Genomic DNA, 21,532 nt, shown 5'->3' on the forward strand with positions numbered 1-21,532 from the left:
CATGAAACCTTAGGACTGAAGGCCACCAATCACATGGCTCTAAGTAACGTTATCTATTCAAAGACGAGGCGGTAAGCCCTATCGTTAGCAAATACGTGCCTTTAGGTGCTAGGAAAGTATCCAATAAGGCCGCTGCAAATTTTCACCATCTAAAGTGTACATAACATGATATAATCGAATTCTTGATGATAAATCTATTTCATGTAAATACCTTTGAGGCGCCTGCCCAATCAAAGTTCCCAGTACTCCGCTTCCATACAAAAACACATCAAGAAAGGGGAGAATAATAGCTCCGGCATGTCTCAAAACTTGCACTACAAATGATATATGTCATGCCCACTTCAAAATCACATCAAGACTTGACTACCACTTCTTCCTTTTCCTTAGGCTGAGACGCAATAATCTTGGGGAGAAACAGCCACACCATACCCATAGAGTCATAAGAAGGCTTGTCGAGAGAAAAGATCAACATGATGACCTGAATAATGGCGAGGGCGAAGAGCGAAATGTCAAATCGCCTCCGGTTCTATCCAAAATCAGCATCTTGCACGTACATCGAACGACTTTTTGAGCGTACCATGTAGGATCCAAGTATAGGTATTTTCCGTTGACCTTTGACTTTTGAAATGCTGGATAGCGCCAGGCCAGTCATGGAAGAATCAGCCACCCCGGAAACCACATCCCAGATGATCCAAAGAACAACAGAGTTTGAGGTGTCGTTGAGATGATAAAATATCCTCAAGATCGACATCATGGTGCGAGCAATAAGGATGGTCCACATAGAGAGTCGGCGCAACAGCATCGCCTCGTCGTCGGTGGCAAGAGAAAAGTCATCCCAGGTCCAGCAGCAGTCGCAGGGCTCGTCATCGGGCCGGGAGCATGGTGTAAACCAAGGGAACATAATGGTCGATTTTTAAGGCGGAGGTTGAATGGTGGCGGCTGTTGTTTTTCGATTGTGGAGATTAATGATTGAGCATGAAGAAGAAGCGCTTCATTTAAGCGGGGACGACTTTCATATAAATGCAATCAGGCGTTTTTACAACAGGGATCATGTTGGCTGTGTCGAGTAGCAGAAACGCATGTTGGTCGTCGTAGGATGAGGCTGTGCCAGACAGCCAACAGGACTAGTCTTGCCCTGCCCTGTAACGCCATTCAATTGGGGCTGTCCCAGCATCTGCGCCCTCACTGGCCATTATTGGGCGCGACTCAGCCCATGTCAACATAGCCCACCCTACATGTGAGTTGGACGTAGGGTTTCGCAATGATTACCCCAATAGGAATCCAGCATGTTTGAAAGAACACATGAGAAATAGAAAAGTAAATAAGAATAAAAGCGTTTTGCTTGACATCTGGGAGGAACAGAGCGACCGGTAAATTACGTTAGCAATCAATTTCAAAACGGCAAACTTTTCATTTGAAATTACCTATAAACTAATCGCTTGGAATCAATTGAGACTTCTATCTTTATCCTTTATCTCTAAGTCATGGTGCTTGCTCATGTTTGACTGTTAAGAAGGCTGAGGCATGATCCTTACTAGGTATACTTTCTTGTCGGGAGTAACGTCTCTAAACAGGCCAAGCCGATCGGACATTGAATACCGAACGCAAAACCCCTGTCGATTTGTCGTCCATTCTAGCCCTTGTCAGCGGTAATTAGACGGGAATTGTGTGAGACTAAGGACGCCACGCCTTTTTTGATCTGGGGTAGCAATTCTCTGATGTGATTGGACAGGATCTCCTGAAGACCAGACGGGGAGGCAGAGTGCCAGCTCTCCTCTTGTTGACATATGTCAACGGTACAGATCTGCCAAAATAGACAGTAACTACTATATCCCACTCGTAAGCCGAGATATTACCATTAGGCATGCGAAATCTCTTGGATGACCTGAACCCTCCCCTATCTGTTGCAACACCCAGTGGCCTATCAATGGAGTCGTATTAACCAAATAGGTTCCTCGCAGATTACGCCATCACCACCAAAAGCAGACAATCAATCGATAAGTCACATCGACAACTTCCAACCAAACAAGACCAGTAGATTATGCATTCATGTGCGGGGAAATTGATCACGACATCGACCGTTGCTTCTTCCAGGTTGGGGTGATATGTCAGCAATCCGATAGTCGGCATTCCTCCTTATAACTTACCCTAGTATCCCCAGTACTGACTCTTGTTTCTTCTCTTTGAATTAGCACTATAGAAAACATCGAGTCATTCGCAGAGCCCAACATGCCTTCCGCCGTCCAAGACATTCCACAGTACACCTACGTGCCCGAGACCAAGGAGAACCTTGATTGGGCAGACTGTATGACACCTTTTCCCACGCAACCCATTGTTTCGCCAATCTCCCTGTTCTGGATATTAACATCTAGAAGTGGCAAACGTCGACCTCTCTAAGTACGGCACTAAGGAGGGTAACGCTGAGCTCGCTCGTGTTCTTGTAGATGCCATCCGGACCAAGGGCTTCTTCTACGTCACCAACTTTGACATCCCTCAAGCCAAAATCGACAGGCAGTTCGCCCTCGGTCAGGCCTTCTATGACCTTCCCCTGGAGGAAAAGTTCAAGTACGTCCCCGACCTTGATGCGGGCGACTACAATGGCTACAGACCTGCTGGAAGACGAACTCTGTCGGGAGGTGTGAAGGAAAAGACTGAAGTGTGGAACATGGCGAGTAAGCCACCCGATAAAGACAAGATCAAACAAGACTACTGACATCATCTCAGCCAAGGATGGAAAAATCACACAGCCTATCCCTACTCTGCTAAAGAATCATCTAGAGGAGATTGAGGCATTTGCCAAGGTTTGCCACCCATAGCTATAGCTCACCATGTCGCTCACACCAAGTCCAGGACCTACATGACAAGGTTCTTGACCCATTGCTTCACCTCGTCGCCATCGCTCTAGAGATCCCAGAGGACTATCTCGTCAATCTCCACAAGTGGGGAACACACAACGAATCCCATCTTCGATACATGAAGTACGGAAAGTTCTCCCCACAAGAGATTGAAGCACTTGAGGATGGCTTGTGGTCTCGCGGTCACACAGATCTAGGCTCTTTCACACTGTTGTTTAGACAGCCTATTGCAGGTCTCCAGATCAAAGACAACGAAAACGGAAGTTGGAAGTGGGCAAAGCCACTGGACGGAAGTCTGACTGTCAACGCGGGCGATGCGTTGAGTTTCCTGACTGGAGGATATGTCAAATCAACAATCCACAGAGTAAGTCCAAGTCCACAACTCACAGTGCATCTCTAACCTCACACCAGGTTTCTGTGCCCCCCAAGGACCAGCGCAACGTAGACCGCCTAGGCCTCCTCTACTTCTCACGCTCGGAGAACGACTTTGTTCTCAACACCATCGACTCTCCCGTACTCAAGCGTGAGGGATACACCCAGAATGAGTTTGAGTCTGGCGGTCATCCGGTTCCCACCATGGAAGAGTTTACCCGACTAAAGCAGACTTGGCAGCAGTCCAAGAAGAGGGGCACCAGCTATGAGGAGTTGGAGGGACAGCAAATCCTGCCTGGTTTCAAGGGCAAGTATTTTGCATGATTTCAAGTGAAGGAGCCACTTGTAAGGAGAGTACCGAAATACACAATGAAGGCACACATGGGCTTCTGTTATCAGTAGAAAGTGAGAGCATCTTTAAGCCGTAGCTAATTTTAAGAACTCGCACTGAGGGCTTATTGAACCACCCATGATATCAGGCTGAAAGGAAAGCATAAGCGGCTATATCCACGCGTTGCTGACAGACGAGCGTAGGGCAGAAAGTGGCTGTGTAAGAAAATGCCGCATCTTGCGTCTATCCGCGACGTTCAATCTCATCTTCTTGGTCAACATCTTACAATCTATTCATGAAACCTATTCGCAGTATCTACTCTATCCATGCTTTTAGAAAAAGACACAGCCAAGTTTTCTTCTACATAGCAAGGCCCCCATAATGGCTACGTCGATACCCCAGGTCGATGAGTCGCAGATCTGCCAAGGCTGTCAAAACGTCTTGCAAGCAATCCTAGCGACCGTCCAGTCAACGATACCTGGCATGGCTCATGGAAAGACTAGAATCGTCACAGATTCGAGTCATGTCATGAAGGAGTTGCTAGGGCTCAGCGCTAAACAAGAGCCACTACCTTGCAAGATGTGCGAGTTCCTCCGCCGCACGCTCACCCCAGATTCCCCGTTTGCAAACGGTCAATCCAATTGGTTGGAAGTCTTTGGGCACCCCATTAAGACTCTTCTTGGTTCTCACTCAATTTGCGACGATGATCCTGTGATATCTGCAGCTCCGGTGCAGAATGTAGTGCGATCTTGGTTATTTCGGCTTGGACATCGATACGTCAGGTCTCGCTTCCGACCTGATGCTTATTTCTTCGGAGTTTATGGATCTGAGGGTTCAATATGTGGACGTAAGAGTCTGTTATACCTTGTAATGGTTTGTAGCTGACCAACATATAGAAGAGAATCTCTTAGGCGACTCTGGAGAATCCGAACCAACACCAACCCCCAGCTGGATAGTTTCTGTTGTACCCATCCCTCCACTTATCGACTTTACCGTTCTGAGATCTTGGATTACCAACTGCCCTCCTGAATGCAGATCCCCACGGAGCTGGTCTGATGCAGAGTGGGACCTCGTTAGCTTGATCGACTGCGAGACGCGTCGAGTTGAAAAAGCAGCCAAAGGAGCCAGATTCATTGCCCTCAGTTACGTATGGGGGCAACCAACAGAGAAAAACCCTCGTCCAATCAAGTACCCAATCCCCTTTCAGCTCCCTGATCGCTGCACGCCTACCATTGAGGATTCGATACAGGCAACTAGAAAACTCGGCTTTAGATACCTATGGGTGGATGCCTTGTGTATCAGTGGCGAACAAGATCTGATGATGAAACAGATATCTCGCATGGACTTGATATACAGTCGTGCAGACCTCACGATTATAGCACTAGCAGGGAAAGATGCCTCTCATGGACTTCCAGGCGTTAGCACACCACGTCCCGCGGCAAACCAGAACAAACAAGCCTTGAAAGTCGTTCAAGGCAGCAGTTGCTACACTCTGGCATCAGCACTGGCTCCTTTGGAGTCAGTTATTAGTGATTCTGTTCATACTACCAGGGGCTGGACCTATCAAGAAGACTTTCTTTCTACGCATCAGCTCGTCTTTGCCGATGACACGGTCTACTTCACATGCCCATTTGGCTCCCTACAAGAGTCAGTCGCCATCCCGTCAGAAGTTGAAGCACTCCTACGACGTCAAGGACCACTGAGCTCGAGAGAAGTGAGTCAGCAGCCAGCGAACCCCGAATGGTTCTACAAAGGACCTGATTTCGTCGTTCATCCAAAGAAGAAAGTGAAATCGACCGGATCTAGCTTTCTGGAAGTCTTTCATCACCATGTCGAGGAATACACCCGTCGAAACCTATCCTTTGACGGAGATAGCTTGCATGCATTCCAAGCGGTTCTCGCACGTTTCTCTTTCCATGGCTTACTCCATCTTTGTGGCGTTCCTTTTGATGAGAACAAGGATACCGGGAAGGATCCCCTGCCTACTATCCCAGTCTCGCTGAATAAAGCACATGGCAAGATGTCGAACCAGGACTTTGGTACTGGTCTTACTTGGGTTCACATGGACTATGCTATCAAGAGGCGTTCTCACCTTCCTTCTTGGACATGGGCTGGATGGGAGGGCCCGGTGTCTTGGGAGGGAGGATGTAAGCCTCTGAAATCAGTGAAAAGGCCCAGATTCTTCGTGCTGGATAAAACTCGGGGAGAAGCATTGAACAATGCAGATTTGTTGGTTCGGGCTGAATATTGGGCAGTGAGAAGAGAACATGCAAATGAGCCCGCGTATCTCGTTGTGCAGACAAGCACTTGGGTTCAAGTCAAGCTTGAGAGAGAAAGGCCAACTAAGTCAATGAGATGGACTTTTCGTATACACCAAGGGGAGAAGGAAGGCGGCGAAGAGAACATTCTCTTCGCCAGTATTTCGACAGCAGAAGGAGAACAGGCAATGCTTGGTCAGAGAAGGCTGGCAGCGTTCCACGTGGCAGAGAATCGTGAATCAACAACCTGGCTAATCATATGGGAAACGGGTCGGCAAGCTGGCGGAAAACGTATTTGGGAGCGGGTTGGTTTGGGTCGGGGTCGGACATCCCAGTTTCTTACTACAAACCTAGCTCAACAGGAATTTCTCTTGGGCTAACGTAAACTACCTATCTACGAACTCAAGTTTAGTGAATAAAACATAAACACTATCGACAACAGTCAACATTCACTTACGATCATCCCCTGCTCTATGTCTTCCTCCATGCCTCGCGCTACGCATCCTAGACAACCCTCCTTCCCGTGTACATCTTAGACTCACACACAGAGGTTAGAGCAGCTAAAATACCTATGAGAGGCTAGACGTTTCATGACGATATGGCTAGGTATAACTCTTTTACTATTATAAAGGTATAAAAAGGCTATTATATTAATATCAGGTCATAATATTATAATGTATTAAAGATCTGTTCTTTATTATAGTTATAGCCCGGCCCCTAATGGGTTAACTAAGCCTGAAGATCGAATATCAGCTTTGACTCGGAACTCTAAAGGAACAAATGCTTAAATGACCTACAAAGAGGGGGAAGACTACACCGCAAGAAGCCCTAAAGAGGGCATTCCCGGCAAGAACCGAAGCCGCATACTGAGCATAGGCTATGCCCAAATAGCTAAGGACCGGAATGAACAGCGTGATTATGCTGACGGTAAAAGACCCAGACCCAACTAACGGCACAATCCAGTGGGTGCTCGAGCGCGCTGCCCATCAGTGTGACCTCTTTCATGCGCGAGTGTCCGCAGCGTCTCTCCAAATTTGTGCCAATCATTCAACCTGTTAGCACTATTGTCCATGTCCATCCATCATACGCAGTCTCAGGCAAGGTACTATTGTGTGTGAGCTGGGTAACGCCCCCAAATGAAACCATTAGCCGCAAAAACAAAAGACACAGCCATTGAAAAATGACGCCGTCAAAATCCAAGCGTAAAGCATCTTTGCCCTGAAAAGAACCTATCACTTCCGGTGTCCGCACCAAAGACAGCTCATCTTTCCACCATAGAGGCAGGTTCTTGCCATATCTCGCTAACATCCCACGGTATATATTGTAAATAAAAGCTCCCGTGTAGTGATGTCTTTCACTGCGTGGCTCGTGACATTACCTCACTGACAGATGGTTCTGTGTCGGGGGTTCATACGCCCATACCTTGAGAGTGCTCTGGCTAAGAGTGCAATGCAATCTGTTAACCTGAGGGTTTTATGGATTGGCCAGACATTAAACATCACGTCCTTGTGCCCCGGGCTCCCTGTTTGAAGCGCATTCCATCGAGCCATCTCCCGTTGTCTCGTCTTGCATGGTCGTTCCATTGTCAAGGGGCGCGGAGACGACATGTTCTGAGTCCAGCGGGGGCTGATTCGATACCGGGTTGGGAGTATTTACCTTGCTTGTCATCCTCCTTACACAGGGAAAAATAGTCAATGAACCCAGTCAAAACTACAGACCTACCTTGCCGAGTTACAAGCCTGCCTCTGATTTTATGTTTCCATTCGTCTTTTCTCTCATGCATTCTTTAGCCAAAGGGCCAGCTGTATTGGCCATGACTTGTCTCGCCATCACCCCGTGACACGTTTGTCTCTTTCCGACGTACAAGACACTCAATATAACCTCAGTTATTCCAATCCAATCTTTGACCACCTGCCCTATAACGTTTTCAGTCCTTGTTTCGTGTTGTCCGAGGTTCTATCTCGAAGTTCTCCCGTAGCGTATCACCCCAGTCCGGAAGAGGGGGGAGGACATCATAGTCCCGTTGATCGTGGGCAAAGAACCGGGACTTTTGCCACTTGTGGATATCCCAGGTACGACACTCATCAAAAACCGCTTCCACGTCATGGGGTTGTCCGGGGTTAAAGTTGCAGCGGAGGACCGACGTTTGATTGGAAAGATGCTCCAGAGCCTGCCAGAGGTCCTGCGGGACTTTGGCAAAGGTGTACTCGGGTATGTGCTGAGATGGGACTGGCAGAATGCCTTGGGCGTAGCATCGTTCCAGGGCCGTCTGCCAAGCAAGATCATGATGAACCGTGCGCTGGAAAATGTCAGAGCACAAGTTGGTGGCTCGCCCACTATCTAGGACCAGGGTGAAGGCGTTGGCAAGCATGCCGGCATCCACTGTGGCGAGACCTCCAAGGAGCCAGTGGGCTACAACCTCGGTGATACAAGAATAGCTAATCTGGTATCGAGTGTTGTTTGGCTCATCCCGCGAAGAGATTGGTAGCGAGTTTAGGTTGCCCAGTTCGGCTTGTTGAAAGATAGTGTTGAGTACGTCTACACGGCGCTCGATTCGGAGTCTGGGGTTCTCTTTGCAGAAGGGAATTAGTCCTTGTGCATGACGCTCCGGGTGAGCTATTGAAATGTGGTCCTCGTGCACCACCATCTTTCGTAGCTGGAGGCGCGTGTGGGAGGGGAGGGAGTTGAGGAATCGGATAGCAACAGCCACCGCCGAGAAGCGGAACTTTTCACGATAGCGCTGTTCTTCATAGTCCTCCTTGTGCCATCCGTTCATCCTATCCCATACACGGTCGTCTGACAGCTCAAGACCCGTGGTCGCAAGCACAGACTGCGAGGGGATGGCCCAAGGCTCGTACGATTTGTCGAGGAATTCAAAAACATCTTGCGTCGCCTCCCTTCTTGGAAGTTCTTTGTTGATCAATTGGGTGAGCTCCGGTCCGTGCGACTGCGCAAGAAGCCGTAATGCGTATGTGACGGCCTGGCTCACCAGGCAAGTGTTTTCGTGGCACCATTCCCACCGTTCTTGGCCTGTCGAGAAGCTGTTCAGACAGCGGTAGGGGCCTAGCTCGAAGTGAAATTGTTCTTCATAACGAGTCGTCCTTGGAACTGGTTCCTCCTCGGCACGCGCCAACATGGGCATGAAGCGAGGAAACTTGAGAGCGATTTGAGAGCGCATGTCCGGAGTCAGATGGTGTGCCATCCTCATCAGTAGATTGCTCTGTAGTGAAAGTTGGAGATCGAGCTGATAGTGAAAGCGGCCGGCCCATGCACTCCACTCTGGATGATGGACAGTCGAGAAAGAGACGGTGTTGAACCTTAGAGGCAGATCCTTTGCCTCTTTGGCAATGAGACGACATGTGTACATAAGTGCTAGATCGAGGGGTCGTCCATCGGAGGTTGCGAGTTTCCCAGGTCCGGCTTGGAAGGTATAGCCATCGTCGAGCGTGAAGTAGTGCTGGTAGATCTCGTACCGCAGCTCGTAAGGAAGAGTGAAAATGCTGGCTGGAGGCATGTCGACGAGGGACTGAAGGCTCCCGAGCGTGCGCATCATACGTATCGAGGGGTTTGTTAGTGGGGGGATAGATACAAAAGCCTGTGATTTGAATGGACTGGTTGATCAAGATGGGGAGCAGTTGTCGATGAATCGATCATGCTATTGGAAGCATCAGGAGGATGAGGTTGGAAGAGAAAAGGCGGGTGGGCGGGTGTCTTTTAAAAGACGTAAACTGCGGGGCGCCATCAGGCAGAAGTCGGAGTGGGGCAAACTCAAAAGAGTCGGGGCATTCCTTTCAGAGGTTGTGCGTGCAACGGGCGGGACGAGGATTCGTGGAGCATCACGATTTATTGAAAAGTAATTTAACCTCATAGCATACCCAAAGGTAGATCAAGGCAACCCAGTCAGAGAAATACAGTTTTACACACAATCAAGCCATCATGCCCAATGCCTTTCAATATATAAGTCAATATCAAATAAGCTCTGCAAATGCTTCCGCGCTCAACACTCTGCCTCAACGAACCTTCTTTCATCACGATGATAAAAGCTACCAGTATGGTTAGTCCCAAGTGTCATTTCTAACAATAAAGTGCCACAAAACTTACCAGCCTGCTCTCCATCTAAAATCGGTGCAAACAACACCAACCAAGCACACCTGCCACTATCCGCAATTAGCTTCGTCACTAAATAAGCTCTAGTCCGATAAAAATGTACTTGCCAGCCATGAGGTGCGTTTTCCCACTCAATGACACCAGCGCACCAGCGCTACAATACTGCAACTAAGCCAGAGAATATCAGCCATACATGAACGAGCAAAAGGGCTTATTACTATGCTTACCACGATGCAGTGCTCCCACGATTCACTGACCCTATCGGGGTCAAGTCTTCAAAAGGCATTGCAATGCCTTAAGGATAATAGCCTATTGAGGCTGCTGGACCCAAAGAGGCTCCTGGCAGTCTCTAGGCCCTTGTCAGACCTGCAGAGGGTCACTATATAAAAGGTTAGACAAGAAAGAATAGCTCTCTGAGTATGCTTACATTTGGCTGTCTTTGGCTGCCTTTTGCTCGTCAGCGAACGAGCCTTCAATGGCACTGCCGAGAGGCGTTTCATCGAGGCGCAAAGAAAGAAGCTCAAGCGCCTAGCAATGCGAATCAATCGCAACAGATTGCAGGCTCAGGATAGAGCATTCCTCAGCCAGTTGCAGCAAGAAGAGATGTGGTTGCAAGAACTTCTCTGCTGCTTGGAGTGGGTCTGGATGTCAAGCCAGTGAACACCTATCGGGTGTTAACAGGGTTTCCATCTGAGAGGTAGGCAAGAACTGGCTTACCAAAGATGACTCACCGGCTTCCCAACAGATGAGCCACGGGATGGGGATGGAGTCTGAACCTATATGTCAGCAAGACCGTCAGAATGCAAGTTTGGAGCGGCGCGTCCAGTTATGACAGAAAGATGACTTACAGAGTCAAGGTTCAATGAAAAGTTTATCAACACAATTCAAAACAAAGTTTCAAGACGTGCAGACAGCAAATGCAACCTCCCCAGGCAGGTCAGCACACGACGGACTCAAAGAATCTAAGTAACAGCCAGACTTACTGCGTAAACACAATGAGTAATCCAATCAAATCACTGGAACCCTTACAAAGGGAGTGCGGCTACTCCTCAGCCATGTCGGATGGGCCATTTTCCCGAGGCCAGACGTACTGGTTCAGGTCAAAGTGAGTAATGGCCCAGTCGCTCGCGGCCTCGGGCTCCTCAATGAGTAGCCTGTAAAAGTTGTTGTGGCCAATCTTCTCGGTCAGCGCAGCCCTTGGTCCTCGGAGCCTTTCACACTGGGTGAAAAGGTGAAAGGCGGTGTGTCTGCCCTTCCCGCAAGGGCATCGAGGTGAGTCGGCACGCTGGTCCTTTGTCAGAGGCAAACTTCAAAAGACGAGTGGATGACACAAGTCGACGTACCTTTATCGAGTACAGATAGTCGTTCAGTCCGATCACCCCAGTTCTGCACTGTAGCAGAATGCTGGTTTGGGCACGGGGAAGATCGCTGTAGCATCTGAGAAAAGCGTCGCCCCCCCAGGGATCTTTCATCGCTGCAGGCACCGTCGCGTGCTTCTGGGCTCGTTTCTGGCGATACTCATCCCATATAGCCTCGCTCTCCCTGAAAGTGTCCCCCATGCAGTATGCCTTCAAGGCATTGTTTTTCTCCTTTGGAATACTCCAGATCGAGGCTGCCCTGGCCTCACCTGATTCAGACACCATACCCTTCCACGTTCGCTCTCTAAGTTCTCTCGCACCCCGATCAAGGAGTGTGTAGGGATGAATCTTGTCGTCGTCCCATTTGCTGAGCCTTGTTCTCGCCTCGACTAGGGCATCGTGGTCGGGGGTCTCGAACATCTTGGTCCGGTGGGTTGCCGGCACAGAGTCATTCGAATGCTGTCAATCTTCAGCTCCTTTTCGAGAACGATCCTGGAGGTCCCCCTCATCGCTCCAGAGATCTGGAGCAAGCACTGATATTGCAGCGACTCGAGGATGCCGAGTCTCTTCCGCGTGATCCCCCAGTTCACATCCTTGTGGATAGGTATGAACCATGCTCCGCATGCATACGTGATGATGGGCAGGATCTTGGTGACGTAGATGTGCCTCATGGTCTTCAGCTTAGGCCCCCAGATGGACCCTGAGATGCCGCGCAAGTGGTTCATCTTGGCCTGGACCTTGCTCTTTCGCTACTCCTCACGTTAGCTGGTGCGTGCGTCAAGGCAAAGTATCTGCACGTACCTCTTGAATGTGTTCTTCCCAGCGGAGCCCCTTGTCGACCTCTACACCAAGTATTCTCAGGTGTACCTCGGGCTTTTTGTTGAAGCCGGGGATCTTTGGGGTCAGTGTACAATCGGGCCCACGAGAATATGGTCGTTTGAAGTGCATGAGGTTGTACTTTTCGGGTGAGAACGTGACTCCTAACGTCGTTGCGCATTGGATAATCATGCCATGACACCTCTCAATCGCCCTACAGTTCATCTCGTAGCTCCTCGACACTGACAATATGTAGGTATCGTCGACATAGGCGAAAACGTAGATAGTGGCTCCATTGTAGCGGCACTCGGAGGCCTTCTCGAGGATCGGTGCTGAGAAGAAGAGGAACAGGATCGGTGACACAGGGCTTCCCTGAGGAATGCCAATGTTTACCCATAAAGCGGGTGAAGTTGCGCCGGGCATTCTTAGCACAGTACTGCGACTGGACAAGAAGGACCAAGTCATCAGGACAACCCAGTCTGGGATGCCCCGTTTCACGAGTCATTCCAGGAGCTTCGTCCGATCCACATTGTCGAATGCTCCCGCAATGTCAAGACCCAGCAATGTGGCCTTCATCCTCTTCTTCGTACACCAAGCGGCGTAGATAGGATTGAGGAGATACTGGAGCGCCTTGGTCGTGCATTTTCCAGGTAGGCCAAACTGTACATGGGGAAGCAGGTTGTTCTCCATCGCGAGATCCTTCAGGCGGTCAGCCAAGATTCTTTCCAACATCTTGCCCAGGGAAGGCAACAGGGCGATAGGCCTCCAGCTCTTCGGGTGGCTATATACCTTTTTACCTGGCTTTCGCAGAATGATGGTGGTCGCATGCTTGAAGTTGGACGGGTGATAGCCAAGCTGTAAGCAGGCATTGAAGATACGGGTCAGAAAAGGAAGCAAGACGCCGATGGCCTTCTTAATGGCCTCGTTGGCGATCTGGTCTGGTCCAGGCGCCTTCCCAGAAGATAGCCTCTGGATGATCTCAGCTACCTCATCCTCAGAGACGGACTGCTTGGCTGAGAGCTGGTGTCTGGTCGGGTCGAGAGACGGCTTTGGAAGGCTCGGTGCGGCCTCGCCGTCGCTGGTCTCGGGCCACGTGCTGTTCCTCAGACTAAGCTCCTTCTCCTTCTTGGTCCGAAGTATGGTGTCGTTGACTTCGAACACGGGGAGATGAGCGGGCTCCTTTGGCTGGCACATGGCCGTGGCCATCCTGGCAATCCTGTGAGCGCCCCGACTGTATTTTGTGCTGGCTGCCGTGAACTGACGCCAGCTGTCTCTGTTCTGGGCCCGTTCTTTGGCAATCCTCTTACTGTTGCAATGGCTCCAGTACCGATGCCACCGACCATTGTTGGACTGGCGAAGCTTCTGCAGAGCCATCCTTTCCTCGTCTTTGAGTCGCCTCAAGGCACCGTTGACTGGCCGTCTAGTTGGCTTGAAACTTGCGCAAACTCGCGTAGGCACATGCTTGTTGATGGCAGAGCTGAGGACTTGACGGATGGCATCGATGTATGTGTCGATATCGCTCTCGGTCTCAAGAGACGGGTAGCCCAGGGCGTCCATGCCGTCTTGGACATCTTTGTTGAAGATCTTCTCCTTCGTGCGTCTCCACTGGAAAACGATCCGACTTGTCCGAGCCAGTTTGAGGCTCAACCTCGTCTCAATGACTCGATGATCAGACTCGAAACCGAGAACGTCCAGAACCTGCCAACTCGTCCAACGTTGTATGATTTGATCGCTGATAAACGTGAGGTCGATGGTCGAACCATCCTCGCTCACGCCGCGAGTGAAGGTGGTGGTGCCGGGAACAGTGAGGCAGGTCATCCTGGCTGCCTGTAGCCCCTGATGAAGATCCCTGGCGTCTTTGGAGACATTCTTCACCTCAACACCTCTCCAATGCTCGTGGGAGAGGTTGAAATCCCCGACCAGAATATCACGGCCCGTTGTTGTTGTGTCTCTTATCAGCGCCTCAATGTCCATGGTGGTCTTCATGTTGTAGACGTTGTGGATTGCCAATGTACCGGCATTGGGCGTCTGCAAGTAGAGACTCGCTGCAAGATCTTTGTTGGCACCCTTGTGGTATTCTACCTCATAGGTATCGCCTGGGATCGATTTGTGCACAAAGAAGCACACGTGGGATAGACGGACAGCCGGCTTCCCACGCGCACGATTCTGGGGTCTGTCATCCTCACGGAGTGGCCTTTCTGGATCGTAAAAGGGTTCGTACGCTCGAATCGAGTTCCACGGCATGTCGGGAGGAGGGTCTTGAAGGACAATGACGTCCGGGGGTCGGCGCTGTGTCCCAACCTCACGGGCAAGGTTTTTGAGCCTTTTTCCGCAATTCTTCAGATTGGCTTGCCAAATGACAAGCTCCGAATCGTTGAACGCGGGGTGGTGTTGCATGATCGGCGGGAACAGCCCTTCGGGAGCCTTGCGGTTCGGCATAGTAACTCGCCTCGTGTGCGAAGTCTTGGGGGAGGGCTAGCTGTTGCCAAGTCAGCCTTGTCTCGGCATGGTTGAGTTGATGCGGGTACCTACTTTCTTGTGGATGAGGTCGCGGAGAACGGGGCGTGGAAGATGACCAAGATGATCAAGGGAGCGGAGACAGCGTAGACTAGAGAGGTTACAAAGAGGTCGTCAGGTGGTGAAGGCGCGAGACATACGGAAGACTGAGATTCGAGCAATAGAACCACAGTACAAGGGTGAATCATGTGAAAAGACAAAATCTTCAGAACAATGCCGTGCCGTGATAAGGTCGAAGAAGGACGCGGCAGATGAGCCAGGTTGTCAATGAAACGGAAAGGAACAACGGTGTGCTTCAAGTGACTTGGTCTGTTAGTGTTCTCTGGCGAAAGGTACGCGACCATCTCTGTACTTATGCAATTCAAATAATCCGAGCAATCTTCGCCAAGCCATTGCCTCCATAGGTACATCCACCGGATCCGGATAACTAGGCACGTACTTCCCCATGTTTCGGAGGTCATTGTCCGCCGTCGAGCCCGATCCCGGCTCCGGTGTCATGCCGTCCCGTCCCCGAATTCATTGAGGCGGGCGCACAAGCAAGCCTCATTCGACTCCTACAACTTGGCAGGGCGAGTTGCCGTTGCAGAAATTTCGACAACGCAACACCGGTCAAAGCCACCGACTCGGTCACCGTCAATGCCGTCTAGGGATGCGGCTGATCATTGGCTCAATACCTGGGCTAGCTCTCAGCAAAAGCAAAGAGGCTCGTCCGCCTCACTCTTTCTGATACAGGGGCTCTGACAACATGATTCTTCGCACGGCAGAAGTCCCCTGTCGCTCAGGGGCATTCGAGGAATCTGTTCTGGTCTCGTCGGTGTGGCGAGCTACGTCTGCAAGCCTCGATGATCTATCACTCAGTTGAATCCCATCACAGCAATAGTATAACGCCAATGTAACGCTCCGAGGCGATCTGGAAACTAGCAAGGGAACGATCTGGATGCGTCGAAGGGCCAGAATAAGCCATCCGGACGCCTGCACCCTGCTCGGCTCTTCATCATCAAGACTTGTTGATTCTGTGGCTTCGTCGGTGTATCCGTATTCTGAAATCCCTTCATCGGACATTCCCAATTAAGTAGCCCGTGCCGAGCGGCCTGACCACCGAGCATCGGGGAGGAAATCAAGATCCGTTGAGGTGTAAGCATGGAGTAATTTGTTGAGGTCATGACGAGTCCAGCTAGACATGGGTTTGACTCCTTGTCATGACTGCTTTTTCTCATACCGGTTTACTTCAGAGGCAAGACTCGATGTTGCAAAGATCTAGAGACTAACGTGGTCGAATCTTTACCGCTCCAGAAGCGAGTCCCAGAGGAATCGGCAACATCTTGAAACGCTCAAGATATATTGAGGCACTCTGAGGCTCGAGTCTTGTTGCAATCCAATCCACATTGCCCAGCATTCCCTGTACCACTTCCACGCCTTCAGTTCCTTCTTTCCCTGCCCACCATGCCCAGAAAGGCTGCTCAACCTCCTCCTCCCAGCATCGTGGCGCCTGAGGAGGAAGGTGGCCTGGCCACACAGGTGGCTGAAAAGGTCCTCAAGTCTTTGGAGCCCATCCTGGAGAATCGCATCGGAACTGTTCAGCAATCCGTCGCAGTCGTCGCCAAACTTGTGGATATGAATCTGAATCAATCCGACGACCCGAAGCACTTCCTCCAACGCAACCCTGACATCAGGTACACCCTCGATGCTCCGTCCGATCTGAATCGAGTCAAAGCCCTGACCATGTCTGAAATCATGTGCCTCCTTCAGCGGGCTGGTGAACCTTTCAACCAAATCATCCGCGTGAAGCACAGCGGGCAGGAACTGAGGTTCACCTCCAAGTCGGAAAGCGCTGAAATTCGAATCAGGGCGGAGGCTTGGCAGATCAGCACACACCTGGGACTTTCTGTCAACTGCGGAGTAATCCCAAAGCCGTACTTTGTCTGCGCCGATAACGTCTCCAACGAACTGTTTCCCAAGCCTCGAGACTTGAAGGATGAGTGGAGCGAAGAAAACCAGGTGGATATCAACAACGCCTTCTGGGCGCGAAAGAACCTCATCTTGGTGTTGTTTGAACTCGAGCACGCGAAGAAGCTCATTTCCGATGGTATCTTTTTTGGCGACACACACTTCTCTCATGTCAGGTAAGTGTTCCTTGTTCTTACAACCCGCATGAGTACCTGCTAACGACAACCAGACCATTCGAACTGCAGTCGGTGCCCAAGTTCTGCTACAAGTGTTACAAGCCCAACCACCTCAGGAAGGAGTGCCAAGCACGGGATTTCCGGTGCGGCCGATGCGCTGGAATGCACGATACCCAGGGCTGCGACAATCCTGCCATCAGGTGCCCAAACTGTGGAAAAGAGCATGAGGCTTGGTTTCCGCAGTGTTCCAACAGGCAAGTCCAGAGCATGCGCGCCCTTTGCAAGGAATGGGAAAGCCAAGGACCCTCGTGGGCTACAATGTCACCGAGGGAGGAGTTGAACGGCTGGCTCAAACAGATGACAAGCCCGAGCCCGGGCCCAAGCCAAAGCCAACCAGTTGAGCCCAAAACCGCTCCGAAGAAGGGAAAGAAGAAGGCGAAGGCCTCCGCGGATGCCCCCAAGGATCAGGATCGACGTGTGACTCGGTCGGCCACTGCCAAGGCAGCCGCTTCATCGACAGAGTCTGGAGATCGGGGACAGACTGAAGGTGAGCAGCGTGTTGGCAAGCCCAAGGGTAGAAAGAACAAGAATTCCAAATCTTGATTAAGGGATGATGTTCTTTGGGTTTGTTTCTAGGTCTTGAAGTTACTGTAGTTTGGTGTTGGTTGACGAGGTCGTTGGCTAGAAAAGGAAGAACGACTTGGTGACAAGGGGACTAAAGTCGGATAAGGCAGGGCTGCGTCTGTGTTGTAGTTTTGTTGAATAATTTCATGTGTTAATCACTGCGCGCTTTATTCTTGAGCTCCACACCCTGCTTGTAAAAGCTGACTTTGAATGTCGTTACCCTGGATGATAAAATAATCTAGTTGCATCACCCCCCTGATAACTTCGCCGCTAACAAAAGGCTCCATTTATTGACGGTCAACGGGTCGTGTAGCCGCCATTGGCAAAGATTGTCTGACCCGTGATCCATCCGCCTTCAACGCAAAGGAACTTAACAAGTGGAGCAATGTCCTTGATATCAGTCAGGCGCCCCCCAATTGCTTGACTCTTGTGATATTCGACTGCATCCTGGGACTCTTGTGGATAGAAGAAAGCTGTATAACGCAAGTCTTGGTCAGTCACGCCAGCAGGCAGAAAAGGGAACATACGTGTATCCATGGGCCCGGGAGCAACAGCGTTGACACTTATTTTGCGACCCTGGAGTTCTTTGGCAACCCCACGAGTGAAATGCTCTACTGGAGCCTTGGAGTCTGCATACGAGGTATAAAAGCCAGTGAAGGCTGCCAGGAGTGAGGTCACGATGGTGACTATCTTGCCGCCATCTTCAACATGCTTGGCACCAGCTTTGAGAATCAAGAATGCAGCCTTGGAGTTGACACTGGGCTGTTTGTCAGTGCTTCAATCTCGAATTTCCGTCGCAAAAGAGAATACTCACGCAAACATCGTGTCATATTCCGCCTCCGTAATCTCAACAATAGGCTTCTTGAGCACCTTTCCAACCGTGTTCACAACGATATCAATCTTTCCAAAGTCCTTGAGGATGGAGGCAAACAATTTGTCAACAGCGGCCTCTGTCGTGAGGTCTCCTTGATAAAAGGAGACTTTCACACTCGGAAACGAGCTCTTCAGCTTGGTAGCTAGTGACTCGGCATCTTGCTTTGAGGCGGGAGAGTTGTAGTGAAGCGCGAGCTGAGAGCCCAGAGGAGCCAGAGACAGGGCGATCTCTGCACCCAAGTTCTTTACTCCTCCAGTGATAAGAGTGACCTTTCCGTCGAGGGACATGGTGATAGGAAAGAGGTACTAGGATTTCAGGAGTTCTGAAGTTTGGAAAACAGGATTCAAGGACGATGGTTGATGAGGACAGGAGGCACGGCAATCAATGCCCATTTATATATTCGTATGTCCATCCTGATGTCGCCATCGTTCGGGTATTCCAGGTGTATCTCTACTCTCGTAAGGCGGACCAACTATCCATCAGTGAGACTCTCGGCAAATGTTCAGCTGAAAGAAAAAGACGCTAAAATGCCAGATGCATATTCCCAATCGGGGAAAGCGCCCGCGTGACGAACGCTCATGGATAAGATCGTCATCCTCGCATCATGACAGGAGCGATATGTCTCAGCAATGAGGACGTGGCCGAATTATCCGGCTCAAGAAGCGGTGTACAATAAAGGCAACAAGTGAGCTATTGGAACTTGTTTAGAAGATGACAGCATGGACTGGGTCAAACAAGGAATATGCATCTTGCTCCTTAGTGTGCTTATCCGCCCGCATACGCGGGAGACCTAAAAAAGGTGACAGCTGCTTTACATGCATATACCCAATTCAGCAAGGTGCAATCAACTCCACGTGATATGAGCTCACGGGCCGGGCACGACCAATTAGTTACTGTCTGCGCAGGAGAGCCCAGGACGCCTGAATTTATCACTCCAACCTTTCGATAACCCTGCCTTGGGCATCATTTGCCTACCCTCCCTATTTGTACCTGCCCAGTCCTTTGTCCTCGGATAAATCATGACTTAACATGCCGAAAGAGTGGAGATTCGTCGTCAGTAATCGGCCAAGTGCCCTCAAGGCCAAAGCTGCCAGCATTCGCGGCCATGCCGCTTGCCAGGGTTGGAAAGCACACAAGAAGCCTCGAGGCCAGAAACGCCGCAGGGGCTTACCACCACTCAAAAAGACAACTTATGAATACGTAGCCGTGGACATGCCATCTTGTTGGTTTCCTCCTATTGAGTACCAGCTCGGAGGTGGCCGAGTTGATCCATTCAGGGCTTATCCGGGATCCCAACATCCCGCTATTCCCGCCTTGGTAGATCATTGTATGTGTCGAGAATTCATAAGTAGCTTGGCCATACGCTGATCTGATATAGACCTTATCCACATGGCTGTTAACATCCCCGAGCTGGACCAACCAGGCAATGCCGGGCTTCTCCGCTCAAGCTGGTTCCCCCTCGTCATATCTAACGAATGCCCATTCAAAGTAATCCTCCTTCTGGCAGCATCAAATGCCGTCGCAATCAACTACAAGCCATACGCCTCTTGCGATCTCGTTCAACTCCATACCAACGCGATCAAAGCCATTAACAACGCTTTCGACAGCAACGAGAAGCGTGTTTGTGACGCTCTAATTGGCGCCGTCGCCAAGATGGCGAGCTTCGAGGCCATGCATGGAGATGTCGGGTCGTACCGCATTCATATGGAGGGATTGTGCAAGATGATCGCCCTTAGAGGTGGGCTGGATCAGCTAGGCCTCGATGGCTTGCTGCGAAGGATTGTGGTGTGGATTGACATCAACTCTTCTTTTCTGCTGCAAATTCCTCGGTATTTTCCTCAAGATGGCTTTGTAGTTGGAGAGGTTTGGGGGGAACCGAATCCGGAGCGTTTTATCGCGCCATAGTTGCATGGAAGCCCGGAGGTATATCTCATCTCAAATTGTCCTTATCTTGACTTCTATCTGCACAGCTGTAGGATTTCTACCGCGCAGGAGGTCTAGATGAGATCAGCAGTCTGCTGCTCAAGGATGGCGGCATTCTCCCCTACAGCCTGTCCCACTGCCGGATGCCTCGTCATCCTTATTACCTAGAAGACCCCGTGGAGGAAGTGTTACTCTTGATGTATAGGCAGGACCTCCACGAGCACACTCTGAGAAGCCTAGTCGCTGTGAGGCCATTGATAGAAGCAGCTAAGAGTAGCATGGACTGTTCCTCATCTGTTCGCTTTGCAAGCTGCCAAGGACTCCAGGTTACCCATCTCAGGCAATTCCGCAAGATCAATATCTCCCGGAGCTCAACTGTCCTCCAGGCCATCATGGCCAAATAGAACTCCGATCTTTATGTCCGTTGTAGGGTACCCCCAATGCCCGCCCGCAAATTCCTCGTCAATCTTAAATTGGTTTGTAAGGGAGGAGTTCCCATGTCTCACTGACCTCGGGAATCATATGCCGAACCAAGAGAAAAGCCTCTGATCAACGTGCGACGCGGTGTCTCTTGACGCGAGAGTCGGCATAACTTTTGTGTCAAAAGAGCGATGGACCGCTCTCATTGTCCATATTCGTACTTCTACGCCTTTTTTGCCCGTCCGAACGTCACATGAGGTTTCCTGGTGCCCCGCAGAGGCGTCGGCATCCGGGCTCGTTCGTGCATAGTAGTATCCGGGGTTGACAGGGGGTTTCCCTGTCAAAACAGTAGAGCCCCAGCTCAGATGTCACACCAATCCGGGAGTACTCCGAATTCTGCATGGTTCGTCTCGGCGCCGGGTTACATGGAAATATTTGCTACCAAGCAAACATGCATGGATAGCGAGATTTTCGCCATTCTGATGTGGGGAAGTGCGCATTCTCGGGAGAGAGCTGAGCGAGCTAGAGACTAACTGCCTTTTCATTATGGTAGAAACTACAAATGCAGAACTCCGACAGGCTAGGCAGCAAGCTTCGGAGAGAGCAGCAGCCCCCGAAGGTGCCAAGACCGATCCTTACCAAACACCAATGGTCTTGTCAACGACAACCTGAACTGAAGGGATTTCAGAAAGTTAGAATCGCCCAGTAATTTATCCGTCGCGGTCTCTCGCCTGTGGATTTCCACAGGTTGTACTCGGTATTTATGCCACAGAAGATCAACTGCTGCCCCAATGGACCTCGAATAGGAACTCCAAATACCTGGATCTGGGGGCTCCCGAGGGCTTGCATCCAACGTAGCGGCATCTATGTGGCAAATCCAAGGAATATCAAATGATGTGGCTAATTAAGGGATGGAATTTCGAGTCTTCACCGGCAGAATTAAGGCCGCCCCTT

The 21,532-nt window shown here is 50.5% G+C and overlaps 7 protein-coding genes across 7 annotated transcripts; 4 read left to right on the forward strand and 3 right to left on the reverse strand.

Annotated features, from left to right (window-relative positions):
* Positions 1-352: 352 nt before the first annotated feature.
* Positions 353-901, reverse strand: NECHADRAFT_79866 (uncharacterized protein; the record flags this gene model as incomplete). Its single annotated transcript, XM_003048037.1, has 2 exons — positions 353-526; positions 578-901. The coding sequence occupies 2 exons, from the start codon at positions 899-901 to the stop codon at positions 353-355; spliced, it is 498 nt and encodes a 165-aa protein (XP_003048083.1).
* A 1,328-nt stretch (positions 902-2,229) lies between these two features.
* NECHADRAFT_40071 (uncharacterized protein) lies at positions 2,230-3,551 on the forward strand (the record flags this gene model as incomplete). Its single annotated transcript, XM_003047855.1, has 5 exons — positions 2,230-2,305; positions 2,376-2,672; positions 2,725-2,801; positions 2,851-3,219; positions 3,267-3,551. 5 exons carry the CDS (start codon positions 2,230-2,232, stop codon positions 3,549-3,551), a joined length of 1,104 nt encoding a protein of 367 aa, XP_003047901.1.
* A 388-nt stretch (positions 3,552-3,939) lies between these two features.
* On the forward strand, positions 3,940-7,022 carry NECHADRAFT_79868 (uncharacterized protein; the record flags this gene model as incomplete). Its single annotated transcript, XM_003047856.1, has 6 exons — positions 3,940-4,405; positions 4,455-6,107; positions 6,259-6,366; positions 6,477-6,492; positions 6,780-6,918; positions 6,987-7,022. 6 exons carry the CDS (start codon positions 3,940-3,942, stop codon positions 7,020-7,022), a joined length of 2,418 nt encoding a protein of 805 aa, XP_003047902.1.
* A 721-nt stretch (positions 7,023-7,743) lies between these two features.
* Positions 7,744-9,330, reverse strand: NECHADRAFT_79869 (uncharacterized protein; the record flags this gene model as incomplete). Its single annotated transcript, XM_003048038.1, has 1 exon — positions 7,744-9,330. The coding sequence occupies one exon, from the start codon at positions 9,328-9,330 to the stop codon at positions 7,744-7,746; it is 1,587 nt and encodes a 528-aa protein (XP_003048084.1).
* Positions 9,331-16,057: 6,727 nt separating this feature from the next.
* NECHADRAFT_79871 (uncharacterized protein) lies at positions 16,058-17,340 on the forward strand (the record flags this gene model as incomplete). Its single annotated transcript, XM_003047857.1, has 2 exons — positions 16,058-16,737; positions 16,791-17,340. 2 exons carry the CDS (start codon positions 16,058-16,060, stop codon positions 17,338-17,340), a joined length of 1,230 nt encoding a protein of 409 aa, XP_003047903.1.
* Positions 17,341-17,658: 318 nt separating this feature from the next.
* Positions 17,659-18,522, reverse strand: NECHADRAFT_40343 (uncharacterized protein; the record flags this gene model as incomplete). The annotated part of the gene is made up of 3 exons (XM_003048039.1): positions 17,659-17,834; positions 17,889-18,118; positions 18,176-18,522. The coding sequence occupies 3 exons, from the start codon at positions 18,520-18,522 to the stop codon at positions 17,659-17,661; spliced, it is 753 nt and encodes a 250-aa protein (XP_003048085.1).
* Positions 18,523-19,264: 742 nt separating this feature from the next.
* NECHADRAFT_79873 (uncharacterized protein) lies at positions 19,265-20,562 on the forward strand (the record flags this gene model as incomplete). The annotated part of the gene is made up of 3 exons (XM_003047858.1): positions 19,265-19,562; positions 19,614-20,098; positions 20,212-20,562. The coding sequence occupies 3 exons, from the start codon at positions 19,265-19,267 to the stop codon at positions 20,560-20,562; spliced, it is 1,134 nt and encodes a 377-aa protein (XP_003047904.1).
* Positions 20,563-21,532: the final 970 nt, after the last annotated feature.

This window comes from Fusarium vanettenii (assembly GCF_000151355.1).
Source record: "Fusarium vanettenii 77-13-4 chromosome 5 genomic scaffold NECHAsca_12_chr5_2_0, whole genome shotgun sequence".
In the NCBI taxonomy this organism is placed as follows: domain Eukaryota; kingdom Fungi; phylum Ascomycota; class Sordariomycetes; order Hypocreales; family Nectriaceae; genus Fusarium; species Fusarium vanettenii.